Below are 13,710 nucleotides of genomic sequence, written 5' to 3' on the forward strand. Positions count from 1 at the left end.
AAGGGAAATGAGAAGTCGGGCTGACTTCAGTGAGTCTTCTCCACTTCCTCACCGCTGCTCTTCCCTCCTCAGGCACTTCCAGTCCGGCCTCTCCCTCCCCATGTCACCTGCCAGCCTGAACATTCCTGCTGCCAGCTCCTTGCTGACACGTGGCACTGTTCTGTCTTACGGCACTTTACCACGTTCCTGCAGCATTTCTTCTCTTAAAAAAATGTATTTAGCTTGTTTTCAGACACGGTCTTACTATGTAACTAGGTGACTTCAAACAAGCAATCCTCCTGCCTCGATCTCCCAAGTGCTGCGCCAGTACATTCCAGGGCACTTCTCCTTTTCATGGTGATTTCTGCCTCTGAACAGTCTCCAAAGATGCCAAGGTTCCTTAAGACTCTTCCATGAGCAGCCTTCTGTTTGTATACCTTATACTCCGAGAAATCACGTACAATGCAAACCAAGAGCTCACACACTTCTCCTCCAGCCCCAAACTCTAACCTGGATCCAGACTCCAGGGTCAAAGCCCGCAGTGTCTCACCCACCTGGAGGCCTGCTCCTCCTGCAGCTCTCCCAGCCAGACTGCTGCACTCAGGACAGACCCAGTAGCAAGGCTCTCCAGACAACAGCCTCCGAGTCTTGCCCGAAGTCCTCTGGTGGCTTCCCACCGCATTCAGAAACCCCCAACTCCTCAGTATGGACTACAAGCCGGATAGCAGCCAGCTGCAACCAGCCTCCTCCATCTGGTCAGGCCCCCTGCCTGCTCTGCCCTCAACAACATTGAACAAGTTTTCTGATAAGCAACAAGCTTTTCCAGCTTCACACATGGGCTCCTTCTGCCTGGTGAACTCTTCCCCCTCCCCCCTGCCTGGCTGACACTTTCTCATCCAGCATGTCTTAAATAAATGTCACCTCCTTGAACCAAATTCTTGGTGTCTTGATTCTTCTGAATCATTTCATTTGGAGCACCGATCATATGTATAATTATATAGGCCCACTTATTTACCATAGTTAACTCCAATTAACATCTGCGACCAACACAGAGATTGTTTCTATTTGGTTCCCAGGCAAACAAGTCTGCAAAAAGATACCTGCCTCAACAATGGGTGTGCAATGGCATGTGACTGATACCTGCCCCATCAATGAGTGTGCAACGGCACGTGACTGCATGGCTGCCAGGTGTGCCCACAGAACTGTTAGGAACCTGCACCCTGCCTTCCTGTTACCCAGGGCTTTCCTCTCCTCATCGTTTTTTCACATTTGCTTTTTATTTTCCACATCTGAGGAGAGGGAAAAAAAGACTATAATGAAACCAGACAATTAAAAGTACTAACTCCGTATCATAATACCTGTGCACACACAACACACATAAAAAAATCAGACATAAACATATTCCTATAAAAATTTAATTGCTATAAAATAAAACTTTTAAATCAGATTATCATATATTAAAGTTAAAGCCAAAAGAAATAAAGAGTTTTACTGTGAACATGGCAAATTAGCAATAGTTAAAGGTAGCAAGTCATTTGTGTAGCAAGAGTTCTAACTGAATAGGCTAAATCCCATCATCCACTTCAGACTTGCGTAAGTATGTGGCTTTGAACTCAGGGCCTTCCATATACCAGGCAAACACCCATCTTTCAACATTTTTATTAGGATAACTAGTATCTTACACCTTTATATAGAATTTAATTACTTGGGTTTATCAAAATCAATAAAAAAATGAAATGTGGAAAGCACCATGCCCATGTTTTTTATCTGAAGTCCGCCCATGCCCATGACCTCACTCATCAGATCTACTATAGCAGTTAGCAGGGGAATCACAAGCAAACCACCCCCAGCAATGTGGAAAACGTGGGCAGCTGCTGTCACTAGTAACGTCCACAAATCTTTTACTTAACAGCGAATGGACAACAAACTACACATCCTTCAGTCTGACGGCTAAGCAAAAAAAATCACATGATAATAGAAGATGACAGATTCTCTGCATAATTTCTACCCTACTTAACACAAAAACACTTGTAAGTTGGGAGAGCACACCTGCAGGTCCAGTTCCTGGACACTGACGCAGGAGGATTCTAAGTTCAAGACTGTCCAAACTTAGAAACAATTTAAGTCCACGTGTGGCGACCTGCACCTGTAATCCAACATAGGGGAGACTGAGGTAGGAGGATAGCTGTGAAGCTAAGGCAAACCTGGGCTACACAGCAAGCTCCAGTCGAGTCTGTACTACAGAGGAAGACCCTGTCTCCAAAGGAAATGTAGTGAGGTTCTGTCTCCAAGTAGAATAAAAAGCACTTGGGAGCCAGGCACAGTGGCTGAGGGAGGTTTACAAGTTCTAGGCCAGGCTGAGCCAGAGTCAGACCTTCTCTCAAAAAGCAGAACAAACAAACAAAAAAGCACCGGGCATGTAGTTCGGGGTAGAGCACTTTGTCCACTGTGCTCAATGCTTAGGTTCAAGCCTTAGTACCACGACAGATGGATGGATGGATGGATGGATGGATGGATGGATGGATGGATGGATGGATGGAGGTAGGTAGATAAGACAGACAGACAGACAGACAGGTGAGGGCTGGAGAGACGGCTCAGCAATCAGGAACATTGGCTGCTCTTCCGAAAGACCCAAGTTTGATTCCCATCAACACAAGTTGGCTCACAACCACCTGTAACTCCAGTTTTAGGAGATCCAATACCCTTTTCTAGCCTCCAAGGGCACCAGGCAAGCATGTGCTACAAAGACATACATGCAGGTAAACCCCTCATATGAATGAATAAATATTAGGTGTGGTGGTGCATGTCTATATTTCCATCACTTGAGACATAGAGTCAGGAAGATTAGTTCAAGAACATCCTTGGCTACACAGTTCAAGGTCCTACGTGAAAACAAAGAGAGCAGGGAGGTAGAGACGGAAGGAATTCACAGAAGAAAAATTGGAGTTACTTGGGAAAGATAGCTTAGTGGTTAAAAGCACTCTCTGCTCTCCTAGGTTCAATTCTCAGCACCTACATGGTGACGAATAACTATCCAGAACTTGTATCCCAGATCTGACACCCTATTATGGCCTTCATGTACACTGCATATAAGTGGGCACCAACATACATGCAGGCAAGACACTCATACACACTTTTTTGTTGTTGTTGTTGTTGTTTTTTAAGTTATTCAGCCAGGCAGTGGTGGCGCACACCTTTAATCCTAGCACTCGGGAGGCAAAGGCAGGCGGATCTCTGTGAGTTCGAGGCCAATCTGGGCTACAGAGCGAGATACAGGAAGGCACCAAAACTACATGGAGAAAGCCTGTCTTGAAAAAAAAAGTTATTCAAAGACCAGAAAACGGTACCCAGGGTGTTAAAAAACAAAAGTCCCCTACTCTACTTATTCATTTCAGCTCTTTTTCTTCTTAAAAAAGAAATGCTCTAACTAAATATAATTACAAACTAAATATAATTGCTCTGGTTCAAAGAACCCAAAGGCCTTTGGGGATGTAAAGACAGGATGAGTTTTGTTTATTAGTACTGTTGGGGTTTTTTGTTGTTCTTGTTGTTGTTGGGTTTTATTTCATTTTTTTAAAGAAGGTTTTTCTTCATAGCCCTGGCTGTGCCAGAACTCACTCTGTAGACCAGGCTGGCCTTGAACTCAAAGATCCACCTGCCTCTGCCTTCTGAGTACTGGGATCAAAGGTGTGCACCAACACAGGCCAGCTATTAATACTGTTTTTAAATGCTACAGTCAATAGCTGTTTCTTTTTCTTTAGGGAGAACAAATGTGAAATCTGTTTTTCTTTATCAAGACAAAGTAGAAATTCTCAATTAAACTAATTGGGTTTTTTTTAGTTATTTTTGTACAAAATGCTAAGTTTATCTCACAAAAAGCAACATAAAACTATTTTTAACACTGAGTACTAAAAAATTAAGGATGCAAGGAATTTTTTTTTTAGTCTTGGAAATGAAGGCTAATTACCCTCTGTAACCTGGGAACTCAGAGGACCTCTGCCAAGTCACAGGCAGGGAAATGGCATGGCAGGAAGGGTACACTCTGTGTGTGTGGACACGGGCCATAGAGAGGGGACAGGGACAAAGGGGAAGAGAGAGAAAGCATCCAGTGGGATGGCCACCCGCACCTGTGCCGAAGACTACCTCGGCATACTTCCAGCAGGGAACAGGGATTTGAGCCCTTCTCCCTATACAGCTAAAGCTTTCAGGAACACGGTTTCCAAACTACATAACTCTGGCTAGAAATGCCACTGTGAAAATGGGATCATGGTGTGTCAGTCCACCGAATATCTATACAATGCTTTATTATTTAAGTCATCTTTATTTTCAATACTGGTTGAGTATCTAAAATGTGAAACCTTCCAAACACAAACTTTTAAAGCACTGACATGATGGCACAAGTGGAAAATTCCATGCCTGGCATCATGTGACAAGCCTCAGTCAAAACACAGGCACACTGAAAAACTATACAGTTACCTTCACTATATATGCACACAAAGTGTGTATGAAGTATAGGTGACGTTCATATGTAGGCTTGGGTTTCATCCCTTACTGTATGTATGCAAATATTTGAAAAGACGGAAAATCTGAAACACCAAACATGTCTGATCCCAAGGATTTCAGACAAGGGATATTCAACCTGAATTACATTTGGTTCTTTAGGATTAAAGAATTTATTTTTAAAACCATTCACAAATATGTACCCAATGGCAGTTCACAACTGCCTGTAACTTGAGTTACAATGTCCTCTTCTGATATCTGTGGATACCTATGTGTATGTTGTACATACAATTTGTACATAAACTCACACAGGCACACATAAATATTTTATCTGAAAATGAAGCAAAGTGCTATTAAAAGGCAGCAAGAGCCAATGTACCAAAGAGCACTTCAGTTCCTCTGGACATGTGATCCTCTTGGAAATTACACTGTGTACCAAGAATGTAAGTCAGACATTCTACTTCATTCAGAATTCAGGACTGTTATATTAGCAATTAAGTTCAGAAGAGTAAAACCAAAATCAAAGCTTACAGTACTTCTTTCGACAGCTACTTATGTGCACATGGCATATAAGGAATATTAATAATATTGCTGAAAACGCCAGGCATCACGCTAATGTCTCATATGGATCATCCCATGTAATCCTCAATAGATCCCATAGTCATCTGTATTTTATAGTCACTGAAACCAATTGAGAGAGGCTGAGGGACTTGTCCTAGCTCACACCTAGACTGACAGCCAGGGAAGACTCCGGTTGACTAGCTACCTTGCTCTATTTTTAGTCCACCAGCCAGCAACCACCTCAAAAAGTAAGGGATCACATTAAAGCCTATGTAAAAATGTCTCATTCTTTGAAAGAGGTTAACTTTTTAACAGGTATGGGAAAGAAAAGCATAACCAAGTACACAGGCCTGACTACTTGGACCACAAAGCAAAATAAAACAACAAAGAAATTCTACCCAAGGGATCTATGTCCATCACAGACACAATAAGGATGAAAAAGTTCACCCACTGCACTGATTTTAAAATCTTGAATTGGGCATGGTACAGTAAGCCTGTACTCTCTGCACTCAGGAGTCTGAGCAAAAGGATCACAGGGAACCCCAAACAAACAAACCAAAATTTGGATGCAGTCTTTCAAAAGAAGAGCAATTAACTGTGAAAAATTAACTACCGTCACTATGATATAGCACCAATTTTAGCCAAGTCCACTAAAGTCCAGTTCTCAAAACTATTTCCTTGATCTCTATCAGCCCACTCTAATACAGCTCTGCTCCTGTGGCTGTAACAAGTTCTTTTAAAAAGCAGTATCTTGTAAAAAAGATAAGCTCATAATATAGACAGAGTTAAAAGGTACCACTGGCCAGAACTAAGAATGAAGTATGTTCAAAAAAGGAAATAAAAGTGACTGTAGATAAAGAGAAATACAATTTTTAAAATTAGGTCATTTCAGACTGATACACAAATTTGTAACAAGTAGCAATCTGGGATGCTCATACACACACAGTATGGGCACATAATGTCTCTACATGAGAAGCATGTCAGGAGGAAATATCCCATTCTGATATTCCTCTCTCCAAAGCAAAAGCAAATCTGGAAAACAGACACAAGACAGGCAGTAGGTAATCTTCAGTGACATTTCCAGAAAAGATAGCACCTTGGATGAGGATTCCTGCCACAGTGAGCTTTGAGGAAGGGAAGTCTCAAGCTGAGCCTGCCAAGATAAACTATGCACCCAATGAACCACTCAAAGTAGGCAAGCTTGCTATCTACGTCAGGTAAGAGTACTTCTATCCTAGCTGTAAGTTAGTTGACAAAGAAAAAAGAATAAACAGAACATTATGAACACTCAGAGTGCAAAAAAGGACATGTGAAGATCACTGCAATGCCAAACATTAACAAAACCTTCCACACACTCAAAGCAATGCACTAGAACTCAACAGAAGTATGCTGGTTATTTGGGGAAAAGGGAATCTAAAAAGGCTGGAAACGAGAGGAAAGACGATTGTTCCAGGGACATAATGCTTGAATGCTTGCAGAAGGGTTCAGTGGCAGGGCAAGGAGTGACGGGCCAGGGGCGAGCAGACAGGACTCCCACTCTGCAGTCTACTATCATTTACTAGGTCTGGGAACCGAAGTATCAAGGAGCCTGTGCCCAGGCCTCATTCTTTTTCCATCTATGAGCTGAGGACAACAGCAAGTAGCTTGTCACTGTTTGCTGCTGAGAAATCAGGGGATAATATATGCAACAGTGATTGGAAAAATACCAAGCAATTGTCCCAAACATTAAGGTACTAAACGGGGACTATAGTTATCAGCACTATTAACTCTAGAAAAATAACAGACACCCCCAACTTGTTTAAGCTGCAGCCTATGTGTAAAGGGAGAATGGGAACAGTCCATGCAGGAAGTGCTTGGGCTGTTGTTTTCTTTAAAGTGAGCTGATAAACTTTTGTCCTGGATTAGATCCACACACGAAGTAGAATTCTGAAACTAAAACCCAATTATAACTAACCTAGTCATAGTGAGACTACTTTATTGCTCCATTGCTTTCCTATTTAATAAACACATTAGCAGCAGCACCAATCAATCACTTCCCAGTAACTGTTTTCTGTCAGAGGTGATATTGAAAGCACTGTACTCCCCTTTAAAGTGTTAAGTACTCAGGCATCCCCCCTGGGGTCTCTGGCTCTCTTCCCCTGACTCTGTCCAGAGTCTCAAATACAACCCTTGAACTTCTACGCAGCCAAGCTGGTTTCCAATTCAAGATCCTCCTGCTTCAGCCTGGCCTCAATCACCTTTTAAAGCAAACCCAAATTTGTGTTAACGAATCATCAAAAGACTCAAATGGTATTCTATTTCCAATATGGGCTGCAGTGCAAACAAAAAACTTTACCATTCAAAACTGAAGTTCCTAGTTTTACTTAGTTGACACTCAGCTCCTTTTTTTTTTTTTTTTTTTTTTTTTTTTTGGTTTTTCGAGACAGGGTTTCTCTGTGTAGCTTTGCGCCTTTCCTGGAACTCACTTGGTAGCCCAGGCTGGCCTTGAACTCACAGAGATCCGCCTGACTCTGCCTCCCGAGTGCTGGGATTAAAGGCGTGCGCCACCACCGCCCGGCCTCAGCTCCTTTTTACAGACCACTCATGAAGCAAAATAGTTACTTTGCTACATAGGTTGCAGGAGAATCTGTCTCCACCAATACCCGTATCAGCTTAGAGAAGTGAAGCTACCATCAAGCACAAACTATCCTAGCTGAGCAGAAAAACTCAAGTCGCACTGAAGGGACAATGAATGATGAACAAGAATAGTTTTGATTTCAAGAGCTGCAAAGGCAGACTGGCCATACAGGAAGCTGTACTAATGCTGACCAAGTTAAACTGTTTACAGAAACTAGGAAGCTGTCCCCTGTTCCTCCCGCTGTCACACACCCTGTCCTGTCCTCTGTGGCCAGTCTTGCTTATACTGCTTAACTGTAACTGTAAACTGAACTGAGAGACTAGTAGGCGGTGACTCCCGGGCATGTTGTCAGTCTGTATTGCCAGCTGTATCCCATCCAGCCAGTCCTCCACCCAGCCAACCTCACCTAGGCAGCCATCCACATTACCAGATGCCCTAGTCACTGTCATCTTACAAGTTTTTCAAAGGACAAGATCTGTCACAAGCACAGTGGTAGGTGACCAGGAACTGACAGCCAAGGTAAAGTGTAAGTAGCTAAAAAGAGACCACTTCTTCCAACAAATCACCCTCAACATGCTAGCTTACAACTGGACAGGCACCTGATATTTGGACAATATGATGCTGAGATGTTTCTTTTCCACATAAGCTATTTATTTAACCAACAATGGAAACTAACCAGAAAAGGAAATGTTTGATATGAGAATTTTAAGAAAAATCATATTAGCACCCAAAATTACAACATCGCTACTCTTACCCCTTGTCTGAAAATCAAGAGGCACTCACTCGTTTCAGACAAAATGTAAGATATGAAAGCGTCTCTAAAAATGTCAGTGATTTTTCTCATTTTAATTTGCAGTAAGAAGTCTAATATTATCAACCACTGCTTGAAATTAAAAACTTTCATCCATAACTCCAGTTCTAGGAAATCCAATATCCTCTGACCTCCACAGGCACTAAGCATATATGCAGGCAAAATACACATAAAATAATGTTTTTTTAGTTAATTAAAAAACATTTAAAATCTGATTATACCATTAGCTCCAAATGAAGGAAAAACCCTGGCAGAAAAATTATATAAAGAGAGCTAGGAGCCGGGCGGTGGTGGCGCACGCCTTTAATCCCAGCACTCGGGAGGCAGAGCCAGGCGGATCTCTGTGAGTTCGAGGCCAGCCTGGACTACCAAGTGAGTTCCAGGAAAGGCGCAAAGCTACACAGAGAAACCCTGTCTCGAAAAACCAAAAAAACAAAACAAAACAAAATAAAGAGAGCTAGGGAAGTGGAAAATCAGGACACATGGGAATTAAGAGGTTATAGGGTATGTCCAGCTGCCTATCAATTATACCGTTGAAATCATGGGTAAGCTAGCTGGAGCCTTTCCCCACAACAAGAAGTAAAGCCAGAGGAAACTAGCAGGTCTCTCTGAGTAACTCAGGCTGTTCCAACAAGATTTCTTCTGGAGTCTAAGGGGAACACCGAACAATGCAGAAAGAAAGAAGGAGTCAAGTGCATCAAAAGTCACAGAAGAGAAAAGACGGCACCTGGGATCTGCTGTGTGGGGGTAAGGCGCTGACAGTGGCTGGGGCAGAGTTTAAATAAGCGGTGTGCTTTCTCAGTGCCAAACACCACAGCCCATTCAAAAATACAATAACCAAGACCCTACCATGGGCCAGATACTACTGCCAGTGCTGGAAATACGTATACTCAGGGTAGAGAAATCCTTGCCTCTAGTTTACTAGTAGATCTCACTTTATTCTCTTTTCTCTACTTTTAATCAGAAAAAAAGAGTTGTTTCTGGAACGCACCTTTCCCTGTCATTGACAGCATTCTTCTGCTGAAACACTAGCTGGCTCAATCAAGAATACACAGGTCTTCATCCTGTTTGCTCTTGGTTAAACAAAATATATACATGCACCCTTCTTAACAATGACACAGACCCCGATACGAGAGGAAGATGTGAAAGTCCGGACTCAAAATCTGTCGGTGGCGTCCTAGACAGGCCTAGGACAAATGGAGAAGTTTCCTTCCACAGGGAACTTTCAGACACACTGTTGTTCATTTATTCACTCAGGGTGTACTGATTGCTGACTATGTAGTGGGTTGTTTTTTCGCTGGCCTTGGGGAGATAAACATCTGAGAAAACAGTGGAAAGCGTGTCTACTGAGAAAATTAACTAGGAAGGAGAATAAGCTGCCCTGAACAGGAGGGTGGCAGAAGACAGCAATGAGAAGGGGTATGTGGAGCTCGAGCAAGTCTGCAGAAAGCACAATCACAACAGGGACCAAACGTCAAAGCTAAGCAGAAATCTGGTGACTCCATGAATGTCATGTATCAAGTTAAACTCAGATGCTCAATACAAGAATTTGAAACGATGCATACATGAAAGAACTGTACTAGCCAGCATATGGCATAGGATATACTAAGGACGTAAGACATGGGTTTTGTAAAAAGTATCATAAACCTTCCTGGTAACTTTTCTAGAACAGTCTAGACTGTTACTGACCACAGACTGTACCAGGAAGACTGGTGGCTGTACATCCTTGTATACCACACCCATGGGGATCACTTGGACGTTAGTGACATCATCAAACAATTTCCTAAGCAGTCTTACTCTCAACTGTCACTTTAATTCTATTCCAGGGAAGCACTTCAGATCTGAACTATCTCTAAACTGCACACTGGCTACATTGCCACTGCTGATGGACCCTTTCTGGAATTTGGCAAACAAAACCAAACGCAATCAAAGTGATCACAATTAAATTACAAAACATTAGGTTAAAAATTCTGTCTCAATTCTTGGTTTTGTATCTTTGTTTTTTAAGTTAGAGCCTTGCTGTGTCACCCAGGCTGGCCTGGGACTTGTGATTCTTCTGCTGCTGGTTTACAAGGAGCTAAGAGTACAGGCATGAGCCACCAAGCCCCCCTCATGTTGTATCTTTATCCTTGGGTCCTTCTTTCCTACCCTTCGTAGTGCATAAAAGCTATGAAGTATTTTATAATCTGTTTTAAGATAAAGGAGGAAAAACAAATGAAATGATTTCCCATATGAAACAAGAACACAAAAATAGTATTTTGTTTCTTATAAAATATTTTATAGAGTATTTACTGCTAAAGAGTTTAGTCTCTCGGCTGGGCATGGGGACTCATGCCTGTAATCCTAGCACTTAGGAGGCAGAGAAATGAGGGTCACTGTAAGTTTAAGGCCAGCCTGGTCTACAGAGCAAGGAGAAAAAAAAGGCTCCAATCTCTCTCTATCAAACTCATCTCTGTCATAAAATAAGTGCCTCAAAGGCTAACTGGCACATGTGAACCGCCAGACTCACTGGAGTCTTACACTAAAAAGAGAAAGGCCATCAGAAAGTCATCACGACCTTCCTTTCTAACCAGCAAACTAGCTTCATAAATCTATGATAGAGTTGACCTTGTTTTTTAATCTTGGTTAGTAAAAAGCACACACACACAGCAAACCAAGGATCTGAGGCTACGTTTCTGAACTAATAGATTACACTGTGGAAGTCTGTAAGAGTGTGCTAGACCAGACATTACAAAAAGTCATTTAACAAAAGTGCCCTTCGGAGCTAGGGTGGCTCAGGAGGTAAAGGCCCTTGCCACCAAGCCTGAAGACCTGCGTTTTATGCCCATAACCTACATAACCTACACGCTAGAGGAGAGCCAACCCCCTCAGACTGTCCTCTGACATCCACAGATGTGTTATAGCATGCACATGCCCCCCCACATAAATAAAAACACAACAAACAAACGAAAATAAACAACATTTTAGAGAAGCAAATGAATGTCTTACCAGTTGGAATTCCCGGCGCCGGTCGTAGGCATTCTGTATACCGCTGTCGTCCCACAACGCTTTTATAGCAGGAAGATACTGCAAAAATACTCGAGTTTCCACCATCCCCTGGGCAGCCATGGGGGCCCGGGTATCAAATGCCATCAGCTTGTCTCCATGGAGCTGGTTTTTGTTATCTCCCCAGGGAATATGAAGCTTCTCTCGGGCATCTACCAGTACTCTCATACCTTTGTTGAAAAAGAAAAAAAAAAATGTGAGGAAGAGTCATTAATATACCATCAGAATCTTTCACCCCAGTGTCATTCAGTATTGGTTCCTTAATTTTTTTAGCTATTACAGAACCCCTACTTCCAAAATGGAGACAAAAATCAAAACAGAACCATTATCTTCTCAGAGGTTTAAAAAAACGATTGTTCGGTTTTAAAAACTTGGAAAGTAAATATCAGTAACAAAAATCACTCTCTCGGAAGGGTTTTAATACGCTGCGATTCATAAAATCATTTCTGGAGTGGAAGTCGGTCAAAACCAGAGACGGAAAAAAGAAATTATCCTGCCCGGCCTGAAGTCCAGGCTGAGGACAGCCTGGCACATGCATTCGCTGTGTTCAGAGTCCTTCAGCTCCTACCCACACTGTCTTCAGGAAGACACACTTGGACTCAAAGCTTCCCGGGCCCATGGCACAAATCAGTGCAGCCACCCGCTGGCTTTACAGTTAGTTACCTAAGAGGAGGACAAGAGCAAACGATACCCAGAGGCTCCCGCTGACACAGGGCAGTTCAAACTCGACACTGCCACTAAACTGTTACTCGTCTGTATTAGGAAGTCATTTCTTTAGATACGTGAAAAAACTGTTTTGCTTTCAATTTTCGGGCCACACCGATTCAAGAAAAGAAGACGCCTAGTTAGACTTGATCACACAATAATGCTCAAAGCAATTCGCAGGCCCAGTGTATATCAAAAACCAGTGTTTACCTTCAGTGAATACTTGAGTCTATTCATTAACATAATTCTTTAAGTTCAACTGCATCAGGATACAAAGGTACCTTCAATTATGGACTAGCAAGGTACAGTTTACAGCCTTCGAAGAGACCTTAATTAGTTTTGTGATAAACATTAAGGCAGACCAAATACAACCATCTTTTACAGTTTAACTGCAGAGGTACAAGGCTAAGAGCCACGGACTGTGAGCTCTTGGCCTAGCCTTCTCCCCTCACTGCCCTACAATGCACCCCTCTCCAGTTTTTCCCATTTGAAATCCTGAAAGAGGAGGAGGGGGGAGCCATGAAGGGGTTTGTTTTATGTACTTCCTGAACAACAACAAAACCCACTTAAAAAAAAAAGCCACATAACAACCTGAAAAGACCTACAATCTTAAAGTCCCAGATAAAACGGGGTGACTCCTTAATCACTCAAAACATCGGGCACTGTGCCTCAATTCTGACAATGTCTTTTATGTAGAAGACACTTGACACTAAAGAAAAAATACGAAAGGTGACATTTTAAATGACAAAAGCCACCTCCACAACTTCTTTAAATGCTAAGAAAAAAGACTTCATGTGTTTTTCACTGAGGAACAATATTTTAATTTTAAAATACTGTCAAACAGATTTTGTAAAGTCCATGATCCAACCCAACACGTACTCACTATCACTAACTTCTGCACGGTCTCCTGTGACTTTTAAGCCAGAGTCTTGGTAGTTAAACATACATTCATTTAAGTATTAGAAATGATGCCTTTTTTTCCCTCCTGTCTCGAGTTATTAAACAAAAAAAAGAAAGTGTGCAACATGTTGAACTGTGATTACAAACATCCTGTAGCACCGAGGCGATAAAACCACTGGCGTTAGTATTTTTTAAAATAGGCTTTCCTGATGCCAGTTCAGTAAACGCGACACCCTTGAGTTTCATACTCTTGCCCCCAAAGGCCTCAGAGGCTGTCACTCTATGCCCTTGACAAGAGTCTCAGGGCAAAAAAAAAAAGTTTCCTCATTGCGACGGTTCCAGAACTTGCTTAACTCAAGAGGTGGCCTGGGAAGGCAAGAGCTGGAAGGGCATCCGACCCGGTTACTAGGGTCACCCACTAGGGACAGGAAGATGCGGGAAGGACCTGGGGCTGCTGATGGGTGGTCTTGTCTGTCGCCCTGCTGCCCGGAGTCACCCTGCTCGCCGCACTTCCCTCTCGGAGGGGGCGAGGCCAGCGGCGGGTACGGGGCCGACCGTGACCCTCACTGGGGTAGCACGGGGGACAGCGGGG

General features: G+C 42.7%; 1 protein-coding gene across 2 annotated transcripts in view; it reads right to left on the minus strand.

Moving 5' to 3' along the window:
- The window catches only part of Gna13 (G protein subunit alpha 13), a 63,900-nt gene that overhangs the window by 49,535 nt on the left and 655 nt on the right, over window positions 1-13,710 (minus strand). For both annotated transcript variants that reach the window (XM_052756781.1, XM_052756780.1), the window contains exon 2: window positions 11,457-11,683. In XM_052756781.1, coding sequence (XP_052612741.1) covers window positions 11,457-11,683 — 227 coding nt within the window. The remainder of the gene's footprint in view (window positions 1-11,456; window positions 11,684-13,710) is intronic.

The sequence above is a fragment of the Peromyscus californicus genome, unplaced genomic scaffold (assembly GCF_007827085.1).
Source record: "Peromyscus californicus insignis strain IS unplaced genomic scaffold, ASM782708v3 Scaffold_3__1_contigs__length_106647218, whole genome shotgun sequence".
In the NCBI taxonomy this organism is placed as follows: domain Eukaryota; kingdom Metazoa; phylum Chordata; class Mammalia; order Rodentia; family Cricetidae; genus Peromyscus; species Peromyscus californicus.